This window comes from Cucurbita maxima, unplaced genomic scaffold, assembly GCF_002738345.1.
Source record: "Cucurbita maxima cultivar Rimu unplaced genomic scaffold, Cmax_1.0 Cma_Scf00013, whole genome shotgun sequence".
Taxonomy (NCBI): Eukaryota; Viridiplantae; Streptophyta; class Magnoliopsida; order Cucurbitales; family Cucurbitaceae; genus Cucurbita; species Cucurbita maxima.
In genome coordinates, this window is record NW_019272029.1 from 1690097 (window position 1) to 1716455 (window position 26359).

General features: G+C 34.2%; 3 protein-coding genes and 2 non-coding genes across 5 annotated transcripts; 3 read left to right on the top strand and 2 right to left on the bottom strand.

Annotated features, from left to right (window-relative positions):
- The first annotated feature begins 747 nt into the window (after window positions 1–747).
- On the top strand, window positions 748–10781 carry LOC111488078 (homeobox protein LUMINIDEPENDENS-like). The gene is made up of 13 exons (XM_023135702.1): window positions 748–1102; window positions 1886–1913; window positions 2081–2211; window positions 2538–2986; window positions 3107–3200; window positions 3654–3747; window positions 4243–4372; window positions 4453–4504; window positions 4586–4626; window positions 4707–4795; window positions 6238–6663; window positions 8316–8845; window positions 9317–10781. The coding sequence occupies exons 1-13, from the start codon at window positions 929–931 to the stop codon at window positions 10250–10252; spliced, it is 3174 nt and encodes a 1057-aa protein (XP_022991470.1). The 5' UTR covers window positions 748–928; the 3' UTR covers window positions 10253–10781.
- Window positions 10782–11202: 421 nt separating this feature from the next.
- On the top strand, window positions 11203–16905 carry LOC111488105 (metal tolerance protein 2). Its single transcript, XM_023135743.1, has 12 exons — window positions 11203–11790; window positions 12040–12109; window positions 12804–12901; window positions 13128–13282; window positions 13542–13657; window positions 14284–14380; window positions 15379–15463; window positions 15670–15732; window positions 15936–16041; window positions 16119–16267; window positions 16395–16486; window positions 16588–16905. Exons 1-12 carry the CDS (start codon window positions 11437–11439, stop codon window positions 16703–16705), a joined length of 1503 nt encoding a protein of 500 aa, XP_022991511.1. The 5' UTR covers window positions 11203–11436; the 3' UTR covers window positions 16706–16905.
- A 447-nt stretch (window positions 16906–17352) lies between these two features.
- Window positions 17353–17428, bottom strand: LOC111488861. The gene has a single exon (XR_002719289.1). It is a non-coding gene; the product is annotated as a small nucleolar RNA Z155 (small nucleolar RNA).
- Window positions 17429–17499: 71 nt separating this feature from the next.
- Window positions 17500–17593, bottom strand: LOC111488858. The gene has a single exon (XR_002719286.1). It is a non-coding gene; the product is annotated as a small nucleolar RNA R41 (small nucleolar RNA).
- A 7041-nt stretch (window positions 17594–24634) lies between these two features.
- LOC111488106 (nuclear transcription factor Y subunit B-1) lies at window positions 24635–25369 on the top strand. The gene has a single exon (XM_023135744.1). The coding sequence runs from the start codon at window positions 24705–24707 to the stop codon at window positions 25173–25175; it is 471 nt and encodes a 156-aa protein (XP_022991512.1). The 5' UTR covers window positions 24635–24704; the 3' UTR covers window positions 25176–25369.
- The last annotated feature ends 990 nt before the right edge of the window (window positions 25370–26359 follow it).

Here is a 26359-nt window from a genome sequence, read left to right on the forward strand (position 1 = left end):
GTATTATTACGTCTTTAATAAATTATAAAACATATTTTTAATATGAAAAAAAAATCATAAATTTTCACCTCATTAATTATTAAATTTAATATAACAAAAAAAAATCATAAATTTTCACCTCATTAATAACGAAATTTAATTTAATTTTACCTCATAAATAAGTTTTTTTTGGACTTTATTTGTGAAATTAATGACTAAATTAGCAAATTAAATGGAGGGTATAAATTGATGCAATAAAATAAATAAAAATTTAATATAACCAGTTCGGTTTCATATAATAATAATTATTATTTTTTCTATTCGATTCTAAACATAATATTAATTATCATCACAATCGTGATTATTTTATTATTTATTTTATAGAATAAATTATCATTATTTTTTATTAATATTTAAAAAAAAATTTAATTATTCATAATATATGTGCATTAATAATAAGTAAATTTTTTATAAATTTTAAATTTTAAATATTTAATCAAATATATTTTTATATTTTTAAAAGTACGGTAGAGTTAGAATTAGACTGTAACCCTAATTAAGGGGTTAAGTTTTGACAAAAAAAAAAAAAAAAAAAAAAAAAAAAAAAAAAAAAAAAAAAAAAAAAAAAAAAAAAAAAAAATTGTTAACCAGCAAATTAAACCGAATAAAAAAAGCGAACATATTTACGAAGCGTGTGATATGTTCCCACGTGTGGTAGATTGGGCTGTGGTTTGCTGCTCCGGTAGTAAATGTTATATACGCAACTCTTTTTCTCTCTCTACCTCTCTCTCTCTTTTCTTTCCTTGAGCTCTCTCATTATCGAATGCCTTTTTACCTCGTTTCAGGCCCTAATTTATTGCCTCAACCCATACTTTATCCTTCGGTTTGAGGTTTTAATGCTTATTTTTTGTTCAATTTCGATTCAGAAAATCGAGATTTCTGGTCGACAATGGAGGTATTGAAGGATGATTTGTCCAATTTGGAGATTGGGAATTCGGCCGAGTCGTTCCAGAAATTTTTGGACTCTCAAAAGGATCTCTTTCGCTCCCAGGTCGATCAGCTGCAGAGAATTGTCGTCACGCAATGTAAACTCACTGGCGTCAACCCGCTCTCTCAAGAGATGGTGCGTTTTTTCTTTGTATTTAATTTAGCCTTGAAATTGGTTCTTCAAAACTAAAATGGACGCCCAATGCTTTCCAGTTTAGGGATAATGGTCATGATTTCATGTACATTTTTATTTGTATAATCATTGTTTTTTCGTGCTACCGAATGGAAGGTGACTGCGGAAAGAATTTGGATTTCAACTTTAAGGTTTTATTGCCTTTTTGTATTGTGCTCTCTTTCTTTCTGGGGTATGCACAATTGACCTCGTTCGTCCTTGCCAGTAAGGGCATGTATGTCTATGGTTTCTATGTTTTGGTTTCATAACTTACAGTTATCAGATGATGTTAACAATATCTTGGGGCATGAAAGATGAGAGGTCTTGTTGGCAAGTTGCTCGGAATATTAGTCTACTAGTTGAGCGTGGAAGACACTATTTATTGAATTTATATGAAATATTTTATGAGTATTATGTGTAGCTGTACTTTGAATGGAAGGTGGAATTTTTGAAGCTCTTCCGTGTTCATGGTTGAAAGGAAAAGCTAAACTTCCTTTGGAAGTGTGCCATTTTAGTTTTGTTGTAGCCACTTTGGTTTGCGAAGGGTTTTTGAAGACAATGAGAATTCAATTTATTAGTTCAAGATAAACCTCTGCTAGGCTTCACATTTTATCTCTTAGTTCTCACCACAATGCAATTTGACATGTTTATGCTCTTTAGAAAAAAGTTCGGTTTCATGGTCAATTTTAAGGTGCACAATAATTTTATTTGATAACTGACTTCATGCTGTTTTTTGTCCAAGCACAGGCTGCTGGTGCTTTGTCAATTACAATTGGTAACTCCCGACTTTGGACTATTTTTCACTTTGCAAAGATGTTTTTCTTACTCACTCACATAATAGAAAATCTGTTAAGTAAATGAAAAAAGTACGGTATCAAGCGATTCAGTTTCGTTATCAGTATATTGTTATCATATTTACTTATCGCCGTTTTCCGTTTTCAGGAAAAAGACCCCGTGACCTGCTCAATCCCAAGGCTGTAAAGTATATGCAGACTGTTTTTTCTATTAAAGATGCACTTAGTAAGAAAGAATCCCGAGAAATCAGTGCCTTATTTGGTGTCAAAGTAGCACAGGTTTGATATTCTTCTTGGTTGTCCATTCTTTAATCCGATAGTTTTGTTTTGATTGGTTTTATATGGTTTTTTTTACTAAGAAACACAACTTTCATAACGGAGAGAAAATTATAGCAGCCAACCGTAAAGAGCCAAGGAGATTACAAAAATTCCTTCAATTGGCATTGTTTAGAAAAAAAAAAAAACTATAGTTACAAAAGGAGAAGAAATTTGTAAGAGCTCCAATGGGAGAAAAATGATCTCTGACCATCCTTCTCTATTATATCAAGACGTTCATGTAATTTTTTCTTTTTGGTTGGTTATATTCTGTGTTTGCTGGTTGTTAGGTCCGTGATTTTTTTAATAGCCAACGCTCAAGGGTGAGGAAACTAGTCCGTTTGTCGCGGGAAAAATCCATCCAATCTAGTTCTTGCAAACAACTTGAAGCTGGAGGGATTGCAATAGACAATGACCCCAGTATGCCAATTGATGCAGTTCCCTTGAACTCTGCTGCAGTGGTTCCTTTTAACTCTGATGCACCAATTCAATTGAACTCTGAAGCTCCAGTTCCTTTAAATATTGATACACCAGTTCCCTTAAACACTATCAAACCAAGTAATGTTGATAATGGACCGTCCTGTTCAACACAGGATAGTGAACTTTCTGGCATAGATGGTATAGATAAGCATTTTGTTCAAACTATATTTAGTATGATGCAGAAAGAAGAAACATTTTCGGGTCAGGTTAAATTGATGGAATGGATCTTGCAGATACAAAATTCTTCAGTACTATGTTGGTATTATTCACACTACTCATTTGGTTGGGAGTCTGTATTTTTTTTTTGTTTTGTTTTGTTTTTCTCTTCTTGTTTTGGTATCCATTTCCCTCATTATGCTATCTGTTTGCATTGTGTTAGGTTCTTGACTAAAGGTGGTGCAATTATTTTAGCAACTTGGTTAAGTCAAGCTGCTGCTGAAGAACAAACAAGTCTCCTTCACGTAATCCTTGAGGTATATGGATCTCATTTTTAGGTATCTTATGTGGGTAGGATTTTGTCTAGTGTAGCAGGCATTTAGCCCTTCGATACCCAAATGAAAGTTTTTAACTGACTTGTGTTGGTCATCTTCATTTAGCTTCTGTTCTATTATTATTATTGTTTTGTTGCTGGTAATATATATAGCTAACTTTGGATCATAACCTTAACATTGCTTGTTTATTCCTAAGTGATATCATTGCTCAAGTATTTAGCAATTATATTGTCCCAATTTGAAGAATTATTACTTGAGTATTTTTTAATGGCTCTTGGTTCTCGACTCCTTCATTCAAATTCCCCTCCCCGTGGAGTGGATTAGGTAGTAGTTTCTAGCTTTCTGTCCCAGTGACCATGAAGATGTTTAGGGAATTTTGCATTTAAATAAAGAAGCCCTGCATTACAAAGAATTGATCTATATTATTCTTTGCAGGTTTTTTGTCATTTGCCTTTACACAAGGCTCTTCCTGTACATATATCAGCGACACTTCAAAGTGTTAACAACTTGCGATTTTACAGAACTTCAGGTATGATTTTGTTGTCTGGTGTTTGCTTTTGTGTTATCTCCTCTCTTCTTTGTTGGAATGTATCATTTTGTGAACTACAACCAGATATGATCTTACACTAAATGCTCCAATTAGCACCTTTATGTGCATGTTAATTGCTTATTTATCATTAACGGAGATAGGCTTTTTGTTAATTGCTCACATACATCTTAAATTACTTTTTGTGGCCATTTTCTCATTGATAGTTTGTAGTCCTTCTATTTTTTTATTATTTTTATTTTTTTATTGTAGGAGGTAGAGGAGTTCCCTTAGAAATATTTGTAGCTATATTGCAATTTTTTTTTTTTTTTTTTTTTGCTGCTAATGAATAATAGCTATGTTATGGTAATTTTGCTTCATGTGGAGATTTTCCAATATCCATGACCTTTATTTGTGTTTGCTCGTTGAAAATATGTTTGTTTGCTTCTATTCTGCTCCTGTGAATTTTTGAGTCTCATTTTCTGACTTGAAGATCAGACATATCAAACAGGGCAAGGTTTTTATTGTCAAGATGGAGCAAATTGTTGACAAGATCTCAAGCATTAAAGAAACCCAATGGCATGAAACTTTTGACCAATTCGCAAACAGATACGATTCTGAAACAGAGGCATGTACATATTTTTAACTTATTTATTTGTTCGTGGAAATTAGTAACATTTGTCTCATTATTTTATCATTTTTTTGCAGTATTGGAGACATTATTTGTGACGAATCATGGAAGTTGAATATTGATGTACCCGTAAGTTATTGGGCTATCTAGATTTAATTTTTTAAGCATTTATAATGTTTTGGAATTTCAATAACTTTTTCTGCTGTACAGGAAAATTTTTCCTCTTCAATTGTAAATGTGGACAACACGAGGTATGAATTTGACTAAATAACGTTCAAGTCCTCCAAAGTTATTGTTTTCTGCTGGCTACCAATTCTGCTTTCTCCTTCAGGAAATTGGAATCTCACCAAGCGTTGAAACTGTTGCCGGCCTCTGCGGATGATTTGCATCGCAAGAATGTCCTTGGTTTGTCTTCATCCAGTATCCTTGGAACAGACTCTGACTTTTTAATATTAATGCCTTTTTTTTTATGATTTACGTTGGCCAATTTGAGTATCGTGGAAGTGTAATTTTCCTTACTAATCATGAAACCTTTCCACTAGGATTGATAACAGGTTCAACTACTGGTTGAAAATGAAACATTCTTCTCATTGATGTTGTAAAAAGTCAAATACAATTATCCAAAAGAAGAAACGAAGTCAAAATTCTTGAATCAAACTGTAGATACAAAGGGTCCCTAAAACAAACTAAACCAATTTGAATTACCAGAGCCTTACACTACCGAAACTCACCACAAAGCTCTCCAATTAGATTGATAATAATTGGAGTATTATTAAATAAACATTTAGTAAGAGAACAGAATGAAACTTTAGCCAACTTAAGTCTTCTTCCCATCCCAACTTTCTAAGCAGCATTCTGCATAGTGTTTACTCACTAAATCTTTGTCTTTTCCAGAGTCTTTGACCATTCAATAGCTGTTAAATATTGCCTTCAGCCTCTTCATCTAAGACCCAGGACACCTGAAATTGCTGTCATAACTGAAGCCCAAAGGTTTAATTGAAAGAACAACAGAAAAATAAAGGATTGTTTTGATATATTTATTACGAACTATTTTGTAGACTAATCTAAAAGTGTTTTAGGTTGTTTTTTATTTCTTTCTTCTAAGTTCCAATTTGAAGCTCACCTTTTTCCAAGGGCAACGATACCTTTCTGATAGACTGTTTTGGAAGCTCTTTTGAATAAAATCTTTGGAATGGAATTACATTAAAAAAGAAACTCACTCCCCAACTAAGTAGGCTGCTGATATATTTTTCTCTTTTTTCTTCGTCTCGAATATGGTCCCTTAACTTTCTTTCAAAGTTCAACACTATCGTCCATGGGATATGAAAAAGGGACGTTTCATGAGTTGCCAGTTGGGAAACTAGAAATTACTGGATTAGCCAAAGGCAGGAGTCCTCTTTTTTAAATTCTGAAATTCTTTTGGTTCTCCAGTTTCCTCAAAACTTTTTGTTCAATTTGTTTCAACTTTCCTGAAATCAACCCATTTCTGGGTCATGGATTAGTTTACGTATGGGTGATATAATGTTCTCCTCTTGTGAGTCATTAATTGGTTTTAGTAAACCTGTTTTAGGGTTAATAACTTTTTACTCATTGTACTTGGTCGTTAGTTCAATAAAAAAAACTACGTGTCCTTCAATTTATCATGTTGGGCTTGAATTTTCTTATTTATGCTGTTTCTGTTTGATTATTCCAAAGTAATTCTGGGTATACCGAAGAAGATTTTTTTTGTTGCACTATGGACATTGTAGAATTCTTTTTGACATAAATAATTAAAGGTTCACCCAACTAATAGCGTTTTTGCATTGATCAATTCATTTTGGTAAATGGAGCGTTTAAAGTTGATTTCCTTAGCTTGTTAAAAGGATTCAGAGAACGTAGAAAAATTCAGATGGTAGAACAGCCTGAGCAGAAAAGTACTGCCAGAAATTTGCAGGCTCCAAGAACTTCTCCTGTGAGTCGAGGTCGGCCAATGTCTACTGATGATATTCAGAAAGCAAAAATGCGAGCACAATTCATGCAGAGCAAATATGGGAAGACCGGTTCATCTAATGGACGTATGAAGTCTGAGAATGTAAATAAACCATTACCTTTAGTTTCCGGTGCATTGTCTCCAGCACCTAAAACTTCCCTTCACCCCAAATTTGAGGACCAGAAAAAAGCTATGGTGCTGTCTCCAAAAATCAGTAATAAGGTTGAAACCCCGCTTCATTCAAAGATTGAAGTGGGCTTCAAGGATTCGCTCGGGGAAAAATGTAAGAGGGTTCAGATCCAATGGCGGATGCCACCAGGTTCATTTTCTTCAACACTCTATGCTTCCTTTATAGTACATATTTCATTTTAAAACGATTGTATGAACATGGACCATGGTTGCATGGGTTAAAAACTTGGAGATGCCACTTATTTAGAAGAAATTATGTTGGCTCGGTATATAAACATGACATAAAACATTGATGTGCTGTTTTCCGATAAACTAGGCACGATACAGATGTGTTGGCTACTATGATTTGAAAGGGAGCTCTTATTTATTATGATCGTAGGTCTCTCCCACCATCCCTTGCTTGTACTAGTACACCAAATTAACAAAAACTATATAGTTTTCCATTAGAAAAAGAGAAATAGGTCCTGCATTATGAACAAACTTTTATACTTTATTAAATTCTTAGATGCATGTACTACGGACATTTCCTTTTATTGTCAATTTTTTTAAGTTTTCGTTGAATTGAACAAAATTTGAATCTGATAACCCGGCAAGGTGGGCATCCACTCGTAACATGTATGAATTGAACTAAAAGACATGTGACATCCACGCCTTCATTCCATCAGATTTAGATGACAGCTGCAAACTGATGGTATAAAAAAGAAAAAAGAAGTAATTATAATGCGTAGAGATTTTCAATTTGATTTGTTTACTTTTTTCCCTCCCTGAAATTATAGAAAGGTCTCTTTCACTAGACACCCTACCTTCTCTCAGCATCCTTGCACTTTGCACCTTTCCATGCACGGGTTTCAAATGGGCAGACCAGATTTCCAACCTTGCAAACGACCTGGAGATAAAAAATACAGGGATCGAAATCTTTAAAAAGTAAAGCCTATTGCAAGGAAAGGGCTAACTAACCTGGAACGTTAACTGGAGTCATTTCTATACTTCCACTTTTCTCTCTGTATTTATATTTTATATGCTGGTAGCATTGGTTTGAATTTTCTGTTAGTGGGTCCAATACAAATGTTAATGTCTATACTTGGTGTGTGTGGTGCATGGAATGTTGTAAGCCAAATCTACTATGGAGTAAAATTTTGTTACACATTTTCTCAGTATAATGGATTGTGCTTACACATTTTCTCAGTATAATCAGCCAAATCTGTCTTGTTCTGAAGCTGAGGCTTTTAATGTGCAACCAATTCAATGTAGAGCCATATCGAATGAACAGAGCAGTCAAATAAGCAAGAGAAATTCCAAAATAAAGTTTTACTTTGTGAAATACGGGACTCAATACAGGGAATTCTGGAAGTGGCCTTAAACACAACAATATTATGTTGCCTACAGTTAAACTTGACAGTTCAAGATGATATTAACAATAATAAATCTGAGTTATGGCTGTTTTATCTGCTCTTATGATGGCGTGCGATTATCATTCTGTCGAACCATCTAATACAATGAACTACTTTTTTCCTGTATGGTGTAAAAGAAGTTAAAAACCGAATTCATCTGGTGTTTGAAGAGATTTCAATTCACCAGTTTTGTTGATAATGCATTCTTCATCCTGTATCACATATCTTTCCAGATGAACGATGACTCTTCTTAGTTTGGTGACAGTTTATTATTTTTAGGATCATAGTAGTTGACCACAGATACTTCTGTCAATTCTCTGGTTTTATTTTATTTTTGATATCTGTCATGGTTATAATTTCACAGCTTGCCTCACTTTCTTTCTATGTGCAGAAATGAAACACAATGATCTCTGGAGGGTAGGTGGTGGCGAGAACAGTAAAGAAGCTGGATTCCAAAACATTAGGAACTCTAGAGAAAAGGAGACTTTCTACCAGACCATCCTTGACATACCATCAAATCCCAAGGAGCCATGGGACCTTGAAATGGACTATGATGACTCTTTGACTCCTGAAGTTCTAACTGAGCAATTACCTGATAATGAAAGTTCAGAAACAGAAGTTCGTAATCATGTGGTGGATGCTGCTGTTCCATCAGAGGTGATCTCATCTCAAGATCCCAAGCCAAATGCAGATGAACCAGATCTCGAGTTGCTCGCCGTACTTTTGAAAAATCCAGAATTAGTTTATGCTCTCACTTCTAGCCAAGCTGGTAATTTGCCTGCCGAGGAAACTGTAAAGCTGTTGGATATGATTAAAGCAAGTGGAGCTAGTAATTTGGGCAGCGTCAACAGGATGGAAAAGGCAGTGGAGAAAGTTGAAGTCTCTCTTCCATCTCCAACTCCTTCGAGTAACGCTGGAACGGTGCGTGACTTAGGCTCATTTTGCTGCTGTTGCAAAAGTACTTGCAAAAATGTTGCTTATATTTTGTGCTTAACCAGATTATTGTCTGTTTCATCAAGTCAAACATGGGGAGCAAATAGCACCTCTTTTTTGTTTATTCATAATTTCTGGCTCGATATTAATCTCAACTTCACCCGTCCCCGACGTAGATATGGCTGCCAGTGTCACGTCAATGATTGTTGGGTCTTCCTTCACCTATTATTTTCATGATAAATTGGGTATCGCTCAATCAAACTTATTTATGAGTTTCCCACTCATAGCATCTCAGTTCTTAACAGGGATTTTGATATCTGAGCTTTTCCCCTCCCCCCATGAACCCTAATGCTTGCCTTGAATGCAAGCTTTTGGAACAATTCTTTTTCAAGCAAACTTACTAAAAGTTATTTCAAAATTGTGTATTTGCTGATGATTGTTTTCCCCTTAAAATTACAGAGTGGATGGAAACCAGCAGCCTTGAGGAATCCTTTTTCACAGCGAGATTCCATTGCAGAAAGCAGAGTAGCACTCGCTTCCCCACCAGTTGATGCATCAAGCATTGCAGTGTCGCGTGTTCCAAACCAACAACACGCAGCTATGCCATCAGTGTCCCACCAGCTTCCTGCATCAGTTTCTCAATTTTCACTTCCACAAACTATGATCAATGGGCGCCAATCCCATCACATAGTTCATTCTCACCAGCACCAACAGGTCATCGTAAACCCTCCGAATGTTCAATTACCGAACCCGGAAATAGGCTTGGCATTGAGGAGTTTCCCTATCACCAATGAGCCCCTAGTTAATCAACTAACAGCAGCTGTCTCTTCAGTAAGAGTAGAAGGTGGGAATGTTGTAAAACCTGTTACTTTTGCATCAAACATACCAGAAAGAGTACCAATCTCATTCCATTCGCCTCCTTCTCCGACCCCTACACGAATGCCACTGATACAGCAGCAAAGGCAGCAGTCACAAATACAGCCATTTCGGTCCGAGCATCCACATCAAACTCGTGTGAATATTTCTTTACCACCCTCTGAGAAATCAGCCCCTAGCTTAGGTTCTTGGAAACCAAGACAGCAGGATATTGGTTCACACTATAACTCTGGAACTAACCAAAGAAATGACAGAAAATTTGTTGGAGAATCCATGACGGCAAGAGGAGGCCCTTCATGGGGGAGAAATGAATTTGAATCATGGAGTCCTGAGAACAGTCCAGTAAGGACTCAGGAGTATAGCAGGCTGGACAAAAGCATCTCAGAGCCCAGAACTAATTCTGGACGAAGCTATGGGCCTGCAGACCAGCAGCAGAGACAGAGGAGTCCTTACGGATATCAAGAGCAAAACAGACATGGAACCAACAACAACAGGAGGTGGCGTGATCGGCAATTTTGAAACTGGGAATTATTGTCTCAGTAGGACGAGATTTAGCTGAAGGAGCTCACAGATGCTTGGTTTTGGCTGTTAAAATGGGTATGAACAGCATTGAAAAAAAGGCGCCTCTCTCAATGAGAATGGGTTGAGATGGCTGTTCTGTGTTCTGCAAGTTTATATACTTTCAAGGCTCCCCAAGAATGAAAAGTAACACAAATTCACAACGGTCGACTGCGACCGACCAGGAGGAGTATCCTTCTTCTCGTTCTTCGTGTTCTTCGTGTTCTTCGGTGATACTTTGGCTTTTGACCTGTAAAATTTAGTTTTGAGGAGATTGAGTTTGTAGGGGGGTGGGGTTTCATTCTTCATATCAATTATTACTAGTGTTCTTCTCTGTCTTTGGAAGTATGCTGATGAGATCATTGATCTTCCTATTCTCAGTCTTACTCTGAAAGAGGCTTTTCCATTAGCTTGGCCTGAGCTAGCTATCCAGTAATTTCCTGACTTGTAACCATCTTTAATCATTATCATAAATTAGTAATTCTCTCAACTTATTATATTTATTGGAAAAAATTCAAGTATTTTTGTGTTAAATAAATTTTAAATTTTGAGGATTTAAATAAATTTTTAAAGTTAAAAAAATAAACGTAGTGAAAATTGAAAAAAAAAATTAAGGATATATTGAATACACAATTAAAAATTAAAAATGGTCACTTTTTTAATTTAGAAATTTAATGGATATAAAATTAAAAATTTACGCGTATTATAAGGATTAAGATATTGATATTGACGAAATTTTTATTTTTATTTTATAGACATATCGATAAAATATTGTTGTCAACATATTTATTAATAAAAATTAACCAAACGAATAATAAATGGAATTTATTTTTATTTATTTCAATCAATATTTCAATAACTTATTTAACCCAATCGAAACGTATTAAAGCGGGGATAATTTAATTAAAAAAAAAAAAAAGAAAAAAAAACCGCATGATCGGTGCAGAGACGAAGATTCTGAACAGGGGAACCGGATTCACTTTCCTCGCAAATATGTACGGAATCGGTGCTTCATCTCCGTTCCACACAGTCGTTGGATCATTTGTTGAATTTCCACTCTCCAGGTTAAGAAATTAAACACAATTCCTTACAATTTCAAAGCTTCTGATCATCAAAATCCACCACTTCCCCGCCAAACTCCATCAATGGGATACAGATTTCACCGCCTAAATCCCATACTTCAATCCTTCCATTCCAGGCTTTCCTCGGCAAGTCACAAAGAATTTCATGCGATTCCCTCAACCCAATCCTTCGATCTTCATCCCCAAACCACATTACTGGGAATCTACGGTGATCCGAAGAGCAAAATCTGCAGACGGTGGCATTTAGGCCACTCCCACCGCCATGACGATGACCATCGATTTGGCCAAGAGGGTGAGAATATTTTCAAGCTGGGTCTCGGCGCTGACATTGGATTGGCTGTAGGGAAGGCTTTCACGGGCTATTTATCAGGAAGCACAGCTATAATCGCTGATGCCGCTCATTCGGTTTCTGATGTGGTAACTTTAGCTTCCATTTTTATTGCTTTCTTGAGTTGTCTTTTTGGTTGAATACTTGAAGCTGCTGTTACTGCTCCAACCCTTTAATCGAGTTCATATATCTTGCAATATTCAAAACTATCAGGAACATGTTCTGCTATTGAGTTTGAACTTTTGATTTCTACTTTTGTCTGTTTTTCTGTTTTTGGTCTTCCTTTCTTTTAAAAGGATCCAAATATGTTTTGATAACTACTTACCTGTGGCTTGCAGGTTCTTAGTGGCATTGCTTTATGGTCATTTAAAGCTGGGAAAGCTCCCAAGGACAAGGAGCATCCATATGGTCACTCTTGATTTGTACCTACATGCTACTCCATTGTTCTCTCCATATATAATGAATTCTCAGCATAATGGTTTTATAGCCTTGGTTCTAAATATGCAATACATTATTAGTTCACTGTTGCATTCCTCACGTACCTATTTAATTTCCTAACGTATGACGAAAATATGGCCGTATGTTAATATTATCAAGTCATTACGTGCCCCATCTTCCACATTTCAAACCGATAGCGAAAGGGAGTAGGTTTTCCTTTGGTTTGCTTCATCTCGGTCTTAAGACTTTTGAGGCTAAGCTCATTAAATTTCAATTGAGGGAATGATCGCTTCCAAAGCATATTTAAGAAATCGTTTGCTTGTCTTAGACCGAATATCTTTTATGCTCTACTATATCTTCGTCTGGAAATAGTTTATCCTTCGGTTTATAAACCGATGTATCTGTAGAGTGGACTCTTTAAGATCTAGTTATTATAGAGAAGTTTCTGATCATCTAATAATGCTCGATTTACTAAAAGGGCTAGGCGATCTGCAGGGTTTTACTCCAACTCTTCATTGCTCTTTTTCTTCATACTCGAAAACTTATTGCATTTTCCCTGTCAAAGATAATTTTATCATAGTGATATTCTTTTCCTGGAATTGATAATTTAGAGCTTGCTCTTGCTTTCACTTCTATTTTGTAACGTCTCTTCCGTGATACTCAGGACACGGTAAATTTGAGACTCTAGGAGCCCTTGGAATCTCTTCCATGCTTTTAGCAACTGCTGGTGGCATTGCTTGGCATGCTTCAGAACTATTACTGGTATGCTTGATTATGAATTTCCTTCTGATTGATCTGGAAGGTTTTAAGTGATTCATATGTCTTCTAAACCTTTAGAACCTAACGGTTATACTTTCACAATCCCGATTTCTACAGGTTTGAGGAATCTTCCATGTTAACTGGATGAAATTTAGTTTACCCAGTACCATTTTGGATTCTATATATCATGGTTTTGCTAACCATGCTTTCTCTGTTTTCCCACACGCAGGGATTGTTGTCAGCAGCTCCCGAAATAGTCAATCAGCCTCTTGGACATGAGAGTTTGCATAACCATAGTCACGGTGGACATCATCATGGAATTGACATGGATCATCCTATTCTAGCTTTGAATATGACTATTATATCAATAAGTATCAAAGAAGGGTACTGAATACATCCCTTCGAATGCTGTGTTCCATCTTTACATTCTAGCGTCATAATATTTTCAGCCTTTATTTTTGCACAGTAATGAATCAAAGTTCTCTACTGTTCATCTCTATCATCCAACGTTAAGCTATGCCAATTCCTTGCCTCCTAAACTATATTAACGTGATTATCTCTTTTGCTGTAGGATGCCATATTTCCCGACATGATGTTTTGTCTTGTCATATTTACTCTCCTGATCCTTTGTTTCCTCCAATAGGCTTTACTGGATCACGAAACGAGCAGGGGAAAAACAAGGAAGTGGACTCATGAAAGCAAATGCATGGCATCATCGTGCTGATGCAATATCATCTGTAGTTGCTCTCATTGGTGTTGGTAAGGAACTAGGTTCTTGTCCTTCACATTCATTCCTATTCTGAATGTATATATGGTTTCAGTAGCTTGTAGTTTAGTATCTCATAGGTAACTAACTCAATTCTTTACTGCTCTTCAAGTTCAACTTCACTGTTTCTCAAGTTGTTTGGTGAAAATGAGTCATCTTCTTAAAACTTTTGTGAAGGCATAATTACCAATCACCATGATGTTTGCAATCACAGCTGCAATAGGTTTGCATGGATTCAATAGTTCAAATTGGAAGATTGATATAGCTTTCATAAGAACTTGAAGTCAATTAATCCAAACAATTTCTCTCAGAGAATCTTTGTTTTCTAGTTTGAAACTTGTGTTATGTTCACGGCGTTTTTCAGTTTCTAGTTCATCGAGGTTTTAAAATATCAATTTTTTATTTCGGTAAGTTTAGATTTTTCGTGAAAGTGAAGTGTTTAACTTTAACACTGTTCTCCTAAGTTCGTCCATAGATTAACATTCTTGGAATTGCCGTGCTAAAGCCAAACTTCATCATGTCATCATCTCACCATCTTATAACTCAGTTATTGCATCAGTTGGTGAACGTGCTTGCTACTCGAAAGAGCAATCATACTCGTTCTTGATTTTAATTTTAGGAGGTTCTATCCTTGGGGTGAAGTTTCTAGATCCCTTAGCAGGACTGGTTGTCTCAGGCATGATTCTAAAGGCTGGGCTTGAAACTGGATACCAGAGGTACATATTAAATTTTAGTCTTTTCACTTTTACGTAAGAAATGCACTACATGGATTTCTTGTTAGGTGTTCCTTGTGTGATATCAATGGAACATTAAAGAAAGTTTTAACGTTGAAACACGACCAACCTTTTCATTTAAATAGTAAAAAGGTATGTAAGTCTTCTAGAACTACTAGGAATACATGTGAGATCCCACATCGATTGGAGAGAGGAATGAAACATTCTTTATAAAGGTGTGAAACCTCTCCCTAGCAGACGTATTTTAAGAACCTTGTGGGGAAGCCTGAAAAGAAAAGCCTGAAGAGGTCAATATCTGCTGGTGCTAGGCTTGAGTTGTTGCAAATGGTGTCAGAGCCAAACACTGAGCGGTGTGCTAACAAGGACGCTGGACTCCGAAGGGGGGTGGATTGTGAGATCCCACATCGATTGGAGAGGAGGAACGAGTGTCAGGGAGGATGCTGACCCTGAAAGGTGGTGGATTGTGAGATCCCACATTGATTAGAGAGGAATGAGGGTTGGGGAGGACGCTGGACCCCGAAGGGAGTGGATTGTGAGATTTCACATCGATTGGAAAGAGGAACGAGTGACAGAGATGACGCTGGGTCCTGAAGGGGGTGGATTATGAGATCCCACATCAATTGGAGAGGGGAACGAGTGCTAGCGAGGACGCTTGACCCCGAAGAGGGATGGATTGTGAGATCCCACATCGGTTGGAGAGGGGAACGAAACATTCTTTATAAATGTGTTGAAACCTTTCCCTAGCAGATGCGTTTTAAAAACTGAGGGGAAGCCTGAAAAGGAAACCAAAAGGGGATAAAATATCTGTTAGCGGTGTGCTTGGGCTAGGGATGTCACTCTACCCAATTAAAATAATATCTAATAATATCTAGGATTGTCTCTGTTGGTGGGCAAAATCTATGATGTTTCATATTTCAAGTCACTCGGAGCAATTCGTTTGATTTCTGTATTTCTAACTCTCTGTTATGTACTGCAATTAGTATCTTGGAATTAGTGGATGCTGCAATCCCAGCAGATCAAATAGATCCCGTCAGAAAAACAATACTCCAAGTTGAGGGTGTCAAGGTAACCAGAAGTTGTGTTATCTGTGAACTTTAAGGTTGATATGAAACATGTTATTTTGACTTTTGGTGTCTGGTTCGTGGGGGGAGGGTAGCTGGCCGACCACTACATAAGCTGCTGCCATCAACCTTTCTCCGCCAGCTTCCTTTCATTCGTTATTTTGATAATAACTGCCTGTGATCCTGCTGATGTTGGAACACTGTCTTTAGGGCTGCCATCGCCTAAGAGGAAGGAGAGCTGGCTCTTCTTTGTATCTTGATGTGCATATCGAGGTTCGTTGTCTGATTGAATTACAAACATTTTACTCCCAAATGTGATTGATGATGTGCGTTCCCCCATCGGTTGGATGGGGAAACAAAGCATTCGTTGAGGGTACGGAAACCCAGAAGGAAGAACTAATATATCTTCTGCTAGCAGTGGACTTGAGCTATTATAGATGAACTCCGTTCTACCTTTATATACTTTTTGTTTGTAGGTTGATCCATTTTTGAGTGTCAGTGCCGCTCATTGTATCGGTGAGAATGTTCGTCAACAGATTCATACATCCCATCCTGAAGCATCTGAAGTTTTTATACATATAGGTAGATTGCTTGATTCATTTCCCTCTGGTCATTTTGGTAGTTGGCACATGTTCTCATTTATCTATAATCCATTGTAGATCCCTCCATTTCCCATGTTCCCCTCAAGTTTTCCGACCAGCAAGGAGGAACAGCAGGAACATCGAATCAAAATATAGACGACATCGCTCTGGAAGAGAAGAACATCGAAGCAATCGTATCCAAAATCATCCTGTCCAAATTTCATGAGGTGATTAGCTGAAACTAGTTCTTTGAAGTTGCCCAAACATGTTTCATGAACTCACTTTAATGATTGTTCTAACCTGCTTGATTCATTAAAATAACAGTTTTGATTCTTTGATGCGATTTGTTTTCAGAGCATGGTGGTTGAACGCATTACACCACACTTGTTGCAAAGCAAGATCCTGCTCCAAATCGAGGTTTCCATGCCTCCCGACTTGCTAATAAGGTAAAGCACTTGAGGGCCTCGTTTGATAAAACCCAGATTAATAGTTCATGATCGTGTCATTGTTCTTGATTCTTTGTTCCAAACCCTTATTTGTTACACAGAAATGCAATGGAAGTAGCAAAACAAGCAGAAATTGAGGTCTCAAAGGCAGCTTCCAACATCGTTCATGTTAGCATTCTGCTACGTTTGGGACATCAAATTCCACATCTCACCCACTGAATTCACATCAGGAAGGGTTCTAAGTCATCTTATAACTCCAAACATTTCTAAATTTGATTTGAATAATTAAGAATTTGACAATTTTGTAGCAAACTATTACTATTTGTTCCTTACGAAATGGATTGTCGGGGATTTCTTAACAATGTTACAGCCCCATTTTGATTAATAATTTATATTTCCATTGCATTTAATTTATTAAATGCATTGGATTCAAATTTATTGCTCGGACTGTAATGTAGATAATTTCATCACATCGGATTTAAACATTAGGAATACGTAGAGAATGGGAAACAAATTTCAAGATCAAAACGAATTTTTTTCTAAAATAAATTAGATTTTAAAAAATTAATAATATATAGGAAAATATATAGGAAAATAAAAAATACGTATACATATTTACAATGATTGTTGTTAACTAAGATATTGAGTAGTATCATCATTTTACTAAATTTTGGGCTTACAAATTCATAAGAATCCAGATTTAAAAACAAAGTAAAAAAGATTTGATAAGAACAATAATGAAAAACAGTTCGATAACAGGATCTCATCGAAGCAAAGTTCGACGAGATCTTCAAAAGAACAAAAACAAGGTAAAAACAGAAAAAAAAAAAAAAATGAATCGAAGAGCTACGGGAGATTGATGGAGTCATTGATCAGATAATTGTAGTCTGAATTAAGAAGTCAACAAGCATAGTTTCAGAAATAATGATCATCACCTCAGTGACTCCTTTCTATAAGCAGAAATCGAAGAAAACGAAATCAAAAGCATCAGCGAAATGTTAAGAGAGGAGAGTTTATGGCTCAGAAGGATCAATTGGTTATTCTCATAATCACGCGAAGATGAACTTCCTTCAGAAAATAGGTAGATTTCCACATCATTGCCTCATAAACTCATAACCACCACAAGAAATATGAAACAATCCAAAATAAAAACGAAAAGAAGGACGAGAGAATCGGTGATGATGATCCAATGCAAGGGTTTAAGGTCTATATATAGTGACGGTCTAGGGTTAGGGTTTTGGATACGGATATGAAACGGTGCGTTTCGAATGTTTGGGCCTGAACCTACCCACTATAACCAGGCCCAATTAATCAAATATAACTTAGTATTTAAAAATTTTCGAATTTTATATTACATTTTCTTACATTTATACTTTTATTCTCTCTCTCCATAATTAATACATGTTTATTTTCTTTATTTTATTTCTTAGAATGACATTGAATTATCATTTTTTTTTTCAAGCTTTAATCTTTTATATATATATATATATATATATATATATTATTTATTATGAATTATTACACTCGACCCGTAATCTTAAAATTTATAGAAATGATATCATCTTTGAATTAATTTCAAGAACAGTAACTCAATTAAAGATGTTCATGGAGTAGGGAGGGACAAGTAAGTTTTACTGTCCAGTTTTTACCTCCTATTTCATTCTCTATCTCTAAAAAAAAAATTTATTTATTTTTGTGATAGGAAGAGATTCTCCTGGAGAATATTTATAAGTCTCCGACCCCATTTAGCAAAAACATCTCTCTCGACTCCCTCCTATTTCCCAGTTTGAATTGGGTCCCTACTCCTTGAGTACACATATAAAATAAGTTAGTTTTAGGTGTATGTGGGACAGAGTCGAGAATAGATAAATCTCCGTCCTCTCAGGCCCATTTAGTAGAAAAAATCTCTCTCCGCTCCCTCTTCCTATATCTCATGTTGTTTGAACTGGTTCCGACCCTATGAGTTAAATGGATATCTCTAGATTCAACTATGATCCATAGATAAAAATATGTATGTCTTATACAAATTTAAACTATGACGAAAAGAAAGTTCCATAATCACCTTTGTTCCCTTAGTGCCACAAGTCTTTTGATGTGTTTTCCAATCAAACCAAACTGCATATTTCTTGGAACATTTCTCACATTTCCATTTATTCTCCACGAGTTTTCTTTTGAAACACTTCTTAATTCTAGTAAGATCGCCGAGAGCTCGTGTCGGGTTGTGATGAACGCACGTCGGTTTGGGGTAGACGTAGACCCTTTTCTTGACTTCGGTTGTGGCCTATCCTATGCAATTGAAGGTTTTGATCCCTTTGAAACCCCTTGTTACAAAGCTCACACACAAACCTATTTGTAGTCGTTAGGGTTGTTGGTGATAATGCAACAATTTCAGCAATTGGATTGAAGAAAAAAAAAATGAGGGATCGATGAACGAACGACTTTTTGTTCTGATATCATGTTAAACTATCGTTGATTAAAATGAGGGATCGATGAACGGGATTTACCTGAATTACTGGGGCAATTACACTTCTTCATAACGCTTTGTCGAAAGTGATCGAGAAGGTTATGTTGATTGTTTTGTTCAAGTTCTTGATGATCCACATTGTTGGGTGAAGACAGGTTGTCATGATCTTCAGCTAGATTCCCATAAATAAGAACAAGCAAACAAGAAGAGAGAAAAATTATCATGACACTAAATAAGATGAAATTCTTCTTCATTTCTGATCCGTTCCGATCTTGTGCACGTTAAATTTTCAAAATTTTTATTAATACCTTTTAAAAAAATTAAAAACTTTTCAAAAACATCATCTAAGTTTAAAAAAAAACAAAACTTTCAAAATTAACATTAAAATATTTCGAGATAATTTGGAACAAAGAATTAACGGTTTAAAACTATTTTTTAGACAAAATATCATTTTTCGTAAATTATTGAGCTAATCTCGTATGGTTTAGATTGGATCACGACACACTACACACTATTAAACAAAGGTATTATAAATTAAAAAGAAAAAACAGAAAATAAGACAAAAAAAAAAAAATTGGAACATAATTAATTAATTAGTAAGCTTAGTAATAAACGGAAATTATCGATATATTTAATGATGACAAACGCAATTGTCCAACAAATTTATTTACCAAAGAATAAAACAAAATATTAATTAATTAATTAAGTATTATTAATATACCCTTAATTAATGCTTTAATTAATTAAATTCCCACTTGCTAGTGGACATGAGCTAAGGAATATGTTGGATAAAATCAATAAAAAGGACAAAAGGTGTTCCTTTCCCCCAACTTGTATTTTATTAATATTAAAATTCAAATAAAAAGAATTATGCTTTAATTATTTTAACACATTATAATATAATATGAGTCAACTTTAACTTTCAAAAATATCTAATATATCTAATGGATCCCTAAATTTTTATATATTTAATATATTTTTAAACGAGACTAAATTTATAATTTTAAAAGTTTATAATATTACGATTTTATTGAAATTAGTCTAAAATAATGGTTAATTTAATTAGGCATAATAAATGGGCTCATTTCACATCTTTGTGGGCTTTAAAATAAGAGGAAAAAGTTGGGCTCTCGGCCCATGTTATGGGATTTTCAAATTTCCAATTTTATAAGGACAAAAATTAAATTACAGTTAAATTATTTATTTATCTGTTTTAAATTTTAGTTAATCACTGAAATAGTAAACAAAACAATTATTTTTTAAAAAATTATAAAAAATTAATTAGTGTTTATTTTAAAACTTATATAGTAGTTTATTTTATTTTATTTTAGAATCTATATGGGTTGATAATATTTTAATTAATTAATTTTTTAATGAAACATGAGATCCAATTAATTAAAAAAATAAAAATAAAACATAAGATGGCCACAAGAGTGGGAAGAGGTGGAATTAATAAAATTATAAGAAATTGCTAAAGTGGGAAAAAGTAGTTTTGTTGGAGTTTGATGCAAAAGAAAAAGGGTCCAACTTTATCCAACTTTGAGTGTCGTGATGTATTCCACCAACTTAATTTTATATATACTCGGGTTTGTTAACTTCTATATTCAACACTCGATCAGTTAACAACTGTGTGAGATTCCAAATCAGTTAGAGAGGAAAACAAAAAACGAAATATTCTTTATAAGGGTGTGAAAAACTTATCAAAAGATGACAATATTTACGAGCAGTAGGCTTGAACCGGGGTGATTCCCGTGAGCTAAATAGGATTGGAGATTGAGCTTACAATCTCTGTCCCTATCCCTATTCTCAACTTCGCTATAATGTCACTCAAATCTTAAAATAAAGATGACTTCCTGCCTCCTCCACTCTATAGACTACTCTGTTAGACGAACACGACTCTACACAATAGTATGATATTGCCCACTTTGAGCATAAGCTCTCATGGCTTTGCTTTAGTGTTCCCCAAAAGGCTTCATCCCAGTGGAGTTAGTATTCCTCACTTATAAACTCATGATCATTCCCTAAATTAGCCGATGTGGACTTGAACTGGGGTGATTCCCGTGAGCTAAACAGGATTGGAGATTGAGCTTACAATCTCTGTCCTTATCCCTATTCTCAACTTCGCTATAATGTCACTCGAATTTTAAAATAATGATTTTAAATTTTTTATTTTTAGTTTTGAAATATAAAACCATAAAAATTGAAATATAAGTTTTAATTAATATTATTGTTGTTCCAAAATTATGAGTGGGTGAAAATCGTTTGTACGGACACAAAGTGTAGAATGTTTTAATTCAGTTGCAATTTTATTGTCTGTTTGTTACAATAAAGATAAAATATATTTAATTATTATTATTTTTTAAAAAAAAAGTTCAGAATCTTATGGTTGTAGTTAAATGTCATTTCAGCAGACAGTCTGTCTTTAATTATTAATTAAATAATTCATGACTACAAACACATAATTATTGAAAGTTGAACCTCTCTTTAAATTACAAAAATTTAAATCTATTTACTCTCTTAATTTATAAAATTACTTCTCAATTTTTCAAAATTAAATTTTAATTTTAATTTTATATGAAATATAACATTTATTATTATTATTTTTTACTATATTGACGAGATATATAATATTTTTAAATTTCGTTAAAAAAATTATTAATATTTTTTAATATTCAAATATCAAAATTAAACTTATAATTTAATACCACTTAACTCGAAAGTAGTATTTTTAAGTAAATTACATTTTAAAAAATAGAAAAGTCAATTCAAGATTGGTTGGATGTAACGTGAGCAACGTGAATAAAATTTACAATCAAACGCAACTCAACTTTGAATTGAGATATCGAGCTGTTTTTTTAATTATTTTTTTAATATCACTAACATCGAGTACAAACATTAAATGTTCTTTTTAGGTTGGTCACGTTGAACCTCAAAACTAAACCCAACCCAAATTAAAAAAACTAACCCAACGTTACAGTTTCAGTTGAGTAGTTTAGATTGGTTGAATTATCGAGTCATATGAACGCTCCTAGTTAACAATGACAGCTGGTGGAAGGGGTAAATGGGGGGCTATTCTGAATATTTTATGTGGCTAAAATAAGGGTAATAATAAGAGTTCCAAAGCAATCTCCTTGATTCAAGGATGCCTATTGCCTAAGAATATATAACATTAAACCATACAAAAGTTGCTTTGGTTTCTTAATTTCATCAAAATTTATAAGCACAAAACCCTAATCTCCAAATCCAAAACTCTCTAAAATCCTAAATAGATTTCATTCTTCTTTTCTACAACAAAATTATGAACAAATTAATTCCATTTTTATAATTTTTTAAATACTATTTTTACTATTTATTAAAATAAATAAACTAATCAAATTTTAAATATTTAATACACCAAATCTCCAACTAATTATTCCTTTTAATAAATTAATTTCCTAAGATCTAATCCATTTCTCACCAACCTCTCAAATATATATTTTAAATCTTCCAAATCCTTATCCATTCATCAAACCCTAAGCTTTTATATATATATATAAAGTTCAAGCTTTTTTGGGAAATATTTTTTTTTTTTTTTTTTATTACTAACATGGATAAAAAAAACATTTCCCTAATAGACTCGTTTTAAAACCGTGAGATTGACTTGGGCTGTTATAGTTTCAGCTGGTCATGAATTTATGTACAACCATAATAGGAATAACATGCCGAGAATATAGTAAAAGCTTCAAACATACCCATCATTGTTATTTTCATACCGTATGAACTTAGCCCGTTTAAACGTATTTTATGTTCAAGAAACGATTTTATAATAAGATTAATCAAGCATTAAAAATGGGTGTGTTTGGATGTTCATCTAGAAGGGGAAATCATATACATTTGCATTACAATTAAGAAACAAGATTTGGGAATTAAGAGAGAGAGAGACAGCAAACCCTAGAATTAGTGGGCATTGTGTAGGTTAATTAATTAATGTAAGAATCAAAATTGGGTCTTTTTAGGCCTAAATTTGGTAGTGTTTGTAGTACAATAACACGTGCATTACTTTGAGTCCACAAAAAAAAAAAAAAAAAAAAAATAATAATAATAATAATAATAATAATAATTAATTTTTAATTAAAAGCTAATTGAAAGAGATTATTACCTAATGGAACAACAAAGGGGGACCATGAAACTATAATTGAGAAGTTTCCCATAGCCTTTATATGCTTTTGAGGTCACTACTCACATCCCAAACCCTACCAAAGGAGAGAGAACCAAAACCTAACTATGCCGACACTTGTCCCAAAGTTACTGCCTCCGATATCCACCATCGATCTCCTCAATTTTTCTAATATGACTAGCACAGTCTGTATAATCGTCACTTTCACGCTACTGTAAAATCATTTTTTGGGTAATAATAACATTATCGTGCTTAATTTACGATGAATCTAAATTCGATGGATAACTGGTTGTCGAAAATTGGCAAATATTTTAGACAGTAAAAACTTAAAACATATATTTATTGGAGTAAATTGAAAATTTTGAAATTATAGGGACTAAATTGAAAAAAATAAAATTTGAAAAGTTAAAAGAAAAAAAAAAGGGTAATAATTGAATGATTGAAGTGGGCATAGGTAAAAATAAAAGAGGACAAAAGTTGGAATTTGTTTAGAATATATGCCAATAGTCAAATAATGATAATTATAAGGGTTATTTTAATTAATTTAATTATCTTTTAAGTACCATGTTGTGAAAATAATTTAATTAAAAAATACAATAAAAATTCTCTGATTACACCTTTTAAAAAATTAAAATAGTACAACCAACGGTATCTCGAATAAAATCTTTAAATAGAAAGGAATCAAAACTAAAATAAATAAATAATAGATTAATAAATTTTAAAAAATTATCTATATTTTAAAAGTTACTCTAAACCCTAAATTATTATTATTATTTAAAATTATTTGAAATAGGACGATTAAATTTAAAATTTACTGAAAATAAAAATACAAATAATTGAAAGTATAAAAATTAAAATAAAATGAAACTCAAAATACACTATTAAAATAAATTTTTAGTATAACATGTATCTATATAACACAAAAATAGTGTAAAATTAAGGTTAAATTATACTTAATCGCCCTAAATTTTAGGGTAAATTTCGATAACGTTTCTAACTTTCATCTCAAAAGATATCGTTAAAATCATTTACATAATCAAATATTATGTCAATTTACGTGAATATGATATAAATGGTACCATGTATTCTTTCCTAGTTTTACACTGTAACAACCAAAATCTACCGTTATCAGATATTGTCTTTTTTGAGCTTTCATTTTTGGACTTCTCCTCAAAGTTTTGAAACGTGTCGGTTAGGGAGAGATTTCCACAACCTTGTAAAAGAATGTTTCGTAACTCTCTCCAACCGATGTGAGATCTCACAATCCATCTCCCTTCAAGACCCAGCGTCTTTGTTAGTACTTGCTCTCATCTCCAATCAATGTGGGATCTTACCCATACCTTTGGGGTCTAGCGTCCTCGTTGGCACGATGTGAATTTCCGTTTAGGGTTTAAACCCGTTCTCTCTCTTACCCATATCTTTGTCCAAAAAATAAAAAAGTTTTAACCTAAAAAGAGCATTTGGATAGATCACATGATGAATATATATAGTAAGTGGGAGGGAGAAGCTGAGCACTTGAAGGGAGCAACGTGTCTCCGTTTTAGAGGATACAAAAAGCCTCTTTCTTTTTCCCCTCTCCCTTTCCCTTTCCTTTTTAGATGGATGACAACACACCCATGCCAGAGAGACTAGTAGAATTCAAGTACGATTTCACCACCGGCGGCGGCGGCGGAGTTGGTGGTAGTACTGGTGGGTCGAGCGAGGAAGCTGGTAGCGGCATAGGCGGGTTCGTAAAAGAGCAAGATCGACTACTTCCAATAGCAAACGTAGGGAGAATCATGAAGCAAATTCTTCCTCCAAATGCCAAAATCTCCAAAGAAGCCAAAGAAACTATGCAAGAATGCGTGTCGGAGTTCATCAGCTTCGTCACGGGCGAGGCGTCCGATAAGTGCCATAAGGAGAAGAGGAAGACCGTCAATGGCGATGATATTTGCTGTGCCTTGGCCACGCTTGGGTTCGATGATTATGCTGAGCCTTTGAGGAGGTATTTGATTAGGTATAGAGAAATTGAAGGGGAAAGAGCTCAACAAAATAAGGGTTGTTGCAATAACAATGCTCATGATGCATGAAACAACATAATTTTAAGGATTTGGAGCAAAAAAAACACAACTTTCCTCTTTTATTCTCACTTTTTTCAATTGGGTTATGGTTTTTATTTGATTTCTCACTTGAAAACTAATGTGTTCTTAACTTTTCAACAATTTAGGGTTTGGTTTGAGATGTATAATTTGATTTGTTCATGTTCTTAAATTGATTCTAAGTTTGAGTATTTCGCGTATATTTAGTGCAACTTAACAAATGGTATCAAAATCAAGTTCGATTATACGAAGATCGTGTTTAAAACCGTAAAATCAGGTCTTTTAACTGTTCTAAAATTACTCCCGTACATGTCTTTAATAACATGTGAGATTTGACGTTTAGGGTTCGAGGAGATTTGGAGTAGTTTGATTGCAAATACAATAGATTTGGATGCGATTTGGAGATCTTTATTCTCGAACTTTATAAGATTCTATTTCTCATTAATTAAGTTTTCATGAGTTCTTTTTTTTTTTTTTTTTTTTTTTTGTGATGGGACGTGTTATGAGATCGGGAACTGATTGAAAGTTTGAAATTATAAGGACAAAACTAAAGCGATTTTGTTTTAACCCTATCACCTGAGTATAATCTAGTATGAGTCACTAATTTGAGTATACCCTAATTCGTTAATGTGCGTATATCTCTGACCTAAAAATTAGTGGTTCGAATCATCCTCAGTCTATGTTGATGAGCTCCAAGAAAAATGGATCATGTGAATAGTTGAATTCTTCTGTTTAGTTTTCCTCTGTTGTGGTCGTAGTTTAGATGATGATCAAGTTTAATTTTTAAATGAAAAAACTAAAAATAATATCGATATCAAATGAAGCTGATATTTTTTTTTCAGGTTGTCAAGATTTGGTTGGTTTACAAAGTATGTACTTGCAAGAAAATTATAGGTAGAATAAGTAACTCTCAGCTAAATTTTTTAAAATCAAACGGTTATCAAACAGAGTCTTAATTTTTAAATCCCGAGCAACATTATTTCTAGTATGCACGGTGAAAGAATGGTTGAGTTGAAACATACGAAGTTAAACCCTAAATTAGCTTAAATTTTAGGGCTTTCCCATAATTCACTAATCGAGCTAAACATATGACATTTACCTTTCTTGACCCTCATGTGACTCGAAGAACGCCCCTCACGTGTCACTGTCTATCTCGGGTGTCATTTTCTCGTTGC

Coding starts and splice junctions, on each gene's coding strand:
- LOC111488106 (XM_023135744.1), top strand. CDS start 24,705: ATGGATGACAACACACCCATGCCAGAGAGACTAGTAGAATTCAAGTAC.
- LOC111488078 (XM_023135702.1), top strand. CDS start 929: ATGGAGGTATTGAAGGATGATTTGTCCAATTTGGAGATTGGGAATTCG. Junction 1,103..1,885: donor ACCCGCTCTCTCAAGAGATG/GTGCGTTTTTTC, acceptor GTCCAAGCACAG/GCTGCTGGTGCTTTGTCAAT. Junction 2,987..3,106: donor AATTCTTCAGTACTATGTTG/GTATTATTCACA, acceptor GCATTGTGTTAG/GTTCTTGACTAAAGGTGGTG.
- LOC111488105 (XM_023135743.1), top strand. CDS start 11,437: ATGGGATACAGATTTCACCGCCTAAATCCCATACTTCAATCCTTCCAT. Junction 15,464..15,669: donor TCCAAGTTGAGGGTGTCAAG/GTAACCAGAAGT, acceptor CACTGTCTTTAG/GGCTGCCATCGCCTAAGAGG. Junction 15,733..15,935: donor ATCTTGATGTGCATATCGAG/GTTCGTTGTCTG, acceptor TTTTGTTTGTAG/GTTGATCCATTTTTGAGTGT.